General features: G+C 31.5%; 1 protein-coding gene across 1 annotated transcript; it reads left to right on the top strand.

Annotated features, from left to right (window-relative positions):
* The first annotated feature begins 3,953 nt into the window (after positions 1–3,953).
* On the top strand, positions 3,954–4,775 carry LOC133669358 (rapid alkalinization factor-like). Its single transcript, XM_062089458.1, has one exon. The coding sequence runs from the start codon at positions 4,161–4,163 to the stop codon at positions 4,542–4,544; it is 384 nt and encodes a 127-aa protein (XP_061945442.1). The 5' UTR covers positions 3,954–4,160; the 3' UTR covers positions 4,545–4,775.
* The last annotated feature ends 339 nt before the right edge of the window (positions 4,776–5,114 follow it).

Here is a 5,114-nt window from a genome sequence, read left to right as displayed (position 1 = left end):
CTCTTTTTATAAATTTTGATTAACAAAAAATTACGATATGCTGTAACTATAAAAGTTATTATAATCCAAATATTTAGAGATTGTTTGGGTTAGTGGTGCAACTGGATTTTTGTGAAATTTTTTTAAAAAATTGCTTTAAGTTAAATTTTTTATGTATTTTTTAATTGTTTTGATGTGTATAAGTGAAAAATGAGTTTTAAAAAATAAAAAATATTATTTTAATATATTTATAAATAAAAAATATTTTAAAAAACTAGCACTGATACTATCTCAAACATCCTCTTAGACTTGATTTGGCTATGACTTTTAACTCTTGTGTGCGTAAGAGTATAGATATAGTTATTTTTTGAAATATTTTTTTATTTAAAAATATATTAAAGTAATTTTTTTGACTTATTAAAATTAGTATATTTAAATTTTAACTAAACTTCCTTGGGCCGCATGGCTTCGTGCCTTGCATCATGGTTAACTTTGGAAGAGTTGAGTCCGTGAATAAGTTGGCGGGGTCCATTCAGTTTACAGAATCCTAGCCGTTGAAGACTTCATCAGACACCCACTCACGTAGCGTGATGCTTGAACATTGCTGACATTGCCAGGATGTCACAGGATCAATCTTTCTTCATCATTTATAATCATTCATTCATCCTTGATGATTTCATGGTAGGTTTTGAAGGGTTCAGATTTAAGCAAAGAATTTTTATGCACTTTAATATAATGTGATAATTGATGATTATTAATGGAAAAAATAAATAAATTCAACTCCTGGAGTTGATGGGGTTGTTTCGGGGAAAAAACAAATTGAGGGTATATTTGTCAATAACCATGGAATGTTTTCAGTATCTTATAACTTTTTCTAACCCTGTGATTAATATGAGACAAAATGTGGAACAATGAAGATTCGCAAGGAAAGGAAGATTTTCTTTTTTTCTGGAAAAATATATATATATATATATATATATATATATATATATATATATATATATAAGAAATTTATTGGAAAGGTTGTTAAGAGACAGCTGGCTTTAGTAGGGTTAATTTTGGAACATGCAAGCACCGTCCATTGTGATCTGTAAAAGGGCCCCGCGTTTAACGGCTACGTGCACGTCACGTCGGCGCTTACAACTATTGGTTGACGCCGTTTAAAAAATCCATGTAGCCGTTGAACATTTTAAATGTAGTTTGGCGGGTGGAAGAAGTCTTGTTTTATTATCCCAATACAGTTGGGCTCTTGCATGTATAAATGCCAGCACAGTTTTTTATGGTGAGAGAAAATGTTTTGGCAACTAATATTCTCTTAAGCGCATTAAGCAGACATATTTTATTAAGGGTTAATTAAATTAAGGGAAAAGTATATTACTTGAGTGATTGTTTTTTTAAAGTATTTTTTATTTGAAAATATATTTAAATAATATTTTTTAATTTTTTAAAAAAATATTATTAATATCAAAACAATAAAAAAAATATAAAACAATTAATCTTGATAAAAAAATTATTTTTTTATAAAATACTGTATTAGCCGCGTTTCTATACCATATATTAAGAAATCGTTTGGGAACGCGGTGCAAACCGTGTTTTTAAAAAAATTTAATTTTTTTTGCTAAAATTTAATATGTTTTGGATCGTTTTGATGTACTGATGTAAAAAATAATTTTAAAAAAAAAACAAAAAAACATTATTAGTATATATTTTAACACGAAAAATTATTTAAAAAATAATCATAATTACACTTCTAAACATATTCTATATTGATAAAGATAGCTTGGTTTTTATTTTGAGAAAGGGAAAAAAACCACCATCGTATTCATCAAAACTTGTCGTTTTCCGTTTTTTAAAATATAGTTTTGCTATCATAGAGAACTCTCGCGGCTTGACAATCTCCATAAACAATGAGTTTCTACTGCTAGAATGGGAGGTGACCAGACACATATCAATAAGTGAAGATTATATCAATAATAATTTGACATGTTATTTGTTAATTAGATTACTGAGATGAATATGTTTAAACCAACTAACACTTGCAATTGATTATCTAATAGAATAATCTTAAAGTTGATGTAAATTATTACTCTTAATACTTTCAACATTATTTTTTTAATTATTATCGTCATCTCATCACAACTTTTTTCTTTATCATTATCGTTTTTTCACTGTTATCATCATCATCATTTTACTATTATTTTTTATTTTTCTACCAGCATGATTATTATTTATTTTTATCATCACTGTCATCATTATATTACCACTATGAAAAGTATTTATATTTTAAAATAAAAATAAAATTTATATGTAAAGTATTTTCTATTTATAAAATATTCTCCACGAAACAGACGCCAATCAAGCCATTTGTAAACTCTCGACATCGGAGGTGAAAACCGGGATAACTAAAGCAGAAGCGTCCAAAAGAGATCCAGAAAGCAAAGGTGCTAATTGACGGTTATATTGATTGCTGGGAAAGATCAACGGGCATTAATTAACGGTAACGGATACTTGTTGCGAGCTAAAACGGAACTGGGCCAGGTAGGAAAGAGAAAACGTGTTTCAGTTAAAGATTCTTGGATGGGGTTGTAGAAAACAATGAGAGTAGATGGCTAAACCCTAGATTCCCCCTTTTCTTTTTCTTTTTTCCAATTTCTCCTCGCACCAAACTATGATAGAAGGAGAGGAAACGACAAGCAGTCAACTAGGACCCGTAAATCTTAGGCATGGAGACTTGTGAAGATGTCCATTCTGTTCATTTTAATAACGAAGTTGACATCTCCACTCCTCCTCGCCGTACTTGCTGGTGGTGGGCAACCATTTTGGTGGGATTTGATGCTAGAACCCTCTCATCAATCTAATATCTTACACCCATTTTTTATTTCTTAATTTTGTACGAGATTCGATGTTACTTGTGGCCTACTTGCAATTAATTAGTTATTTTTTAATATGTATTAGGTGTAATAATCACCTTCGTTTTCATTGTGTAATACTAGGAGTAATAATTATAATCATTTTGTTTTTAATTTTATACATATCATTTATATAAGTTTGTGTTTTTTTTTAATTTATAAAGCCTGATATTTTAGTTATGTGAGATTGAATCTTTCTTTTTTTTTTTTGACAAAAAGTTTTTGAAACAATGATGATATTGATATTTTTTTAATTAAGTGGCCGTTTGAAAATACAAATATGATTGCGTTTGCATATTAAAATTATGTTTTTGGTTTGAGAACACCATTGAAATTATAACTTAATGTCTTTGATTTTGAAAACATATGTGAAATTGCAACGACACTAAAGTTTCAAACCGGCAATAAATGCTTTTATTTCTTTTAATTTATTAATTCAAACTTGGTGTGCTTGCAACCCATCATTAATAGTGTGTCGATTACATTAAAGCTTTGTCGTTAATGTTTAATTTTAGAGTTTGTTTGATATTGTGATAATGACTATGTTTTTAAAATGTTTTTTTGCTAGTTAATGCATCAAAATAAATATTTTTAAAAATTTATTTTTGACATAATTATATCAAAAAATATTTAAAAAATTATTTTTTAAAAAAATTAAAATTTTAAAAAACACACGGCTAGCCGTGTTGCCAAAGAAATTCTTAATGCTAATGATGCCATGTTTTATTTTTCAATTTATCCTTAACTTGACCCTTAATCTAGCTATCCATTTAGTCAACAATCCCAGTAATTAAAATCAAGTTCCAATCATGCATTCTTCTGTTATCCACACAAGATGTGTTGAATTGTTCGTCTCATGAAGAAAAAAATAGGAGTTCTAATTAAAATATGATGAAAAAAAAAACATAAAAATTCTAAGAATTACTAGAAGGTTGGTGCCCTAGCTTAACCTTCGTAGTTAGTGGCTGCCCATGAATTAGAATGGCAATTTGGTAAATAAAACCCAAACCAGAGTCAAGTCATGAATGGTGGTCCACTTATAAGTCTTTAACTCGCCAAGCCCTTAGCTGTTGTCTTAACCTCATGAAGAGAAAAGAATAAAGAAACCTTAAGCTCATTAACATATACACCACCACCCCACAGCACCATCATCTCCCACTGCCCCCATAGAGAGAGAGAGAGAGAGAGAGAGAGAGAGAGAGCACGGGAAACCGCTTCAAGAAAACCAAAAAGAGAGAAGAAGAAGAGAGTTTCCCTGTGTATATTTAAGAAATGGGAAGGCTGAGTTCTTTTTTCTTGATCTCCGCTACCTTCTTCATCTTGATGGTGATGGGCTCGCCATCCACCGTTCAAGGAAATGGGGACCACCACCACCACCTGGGGTGGATTCCGACCACCACAACCACCAGATCATCAATCTGCGACAAAGGGTCTTTAGCAGAGTGCATGGCTGAGGAGGATGGGGAAGAGTTTGGGATGGACACGGAGATCAACAGGCGCATTTTAGCAACTAGCAGGTACGTCAGCTACGGTGCGCTTCAGAAGAACAATGTTCCTTGCTCTAGGCGTGGTGCTTCTTACTACAATTGCAAGAATGGTGCTCAGGCTAATCCTTACAGTCGTGGATGCAGTCGCATTACAAGGTGCCGGGGTTGAATTTTATTTATTTACTTATCATTTTTTTTGTTTTTTTTTTAATTTTTTAAAATGGGCTTGATTGATTGTCATACTTGAATGGCAAAGAAGAAAAAGAAAAAAGAAAGGAGTTGGTGGTGTTGGCTCTTCGATGTTATTGATGGAAATATTGTTGTCATAACAATATCTTGATGTCTTTGTAAGAGATTATCGTTAACTACTGCAACTATTATTCCTTCTTCTTTTTCGTAACATTTCTCTCTAATTTTTGTAATGGGAACTTTATTTCCCCCCCGCGATTTATGCTTCTTGATTGTGTTGATTTAGGTGGAAAGATCTATGCTTTAAGTTTGATTGATTTTAAATTTGGACATGGGTAATTCCATGCTCTCCTGTTCGGCTGTTCCCTCTCTTAAAAAGCTTCTAAACAATTTGTGCTCGCCTTCTGGGCACAGATTGAGCTATTGAATAGGTCAGCATTTCATGCCGAAGAATTTTACAAAATCTGGCTCTACTTGTCGAGCAATTCTATTGGGACTTGTGTGTTTTTGCTAGCAAGTCATGGGAATTCTCGTTTTGAAAATTGACTGG

The sequence above is a fragment of the Populus nigra genome, chromosome 12 (genome assembly GCF_951802175.1).
Source record: "Populus nigra chromosome 12, ddPopNigr1.1, whole genome shotgun sequence".
Lineage (NCBI taxonomy): Eukaryota > Viridiplantae > Streptophyta > Magnoliopsida > Malpighiales > Salicaceae > Populus > Populus nigra.
Note: the sequence above shows the minus strand (reverse complement) of the source record. Positions and strands in the feature narration are given on the sequence as shown.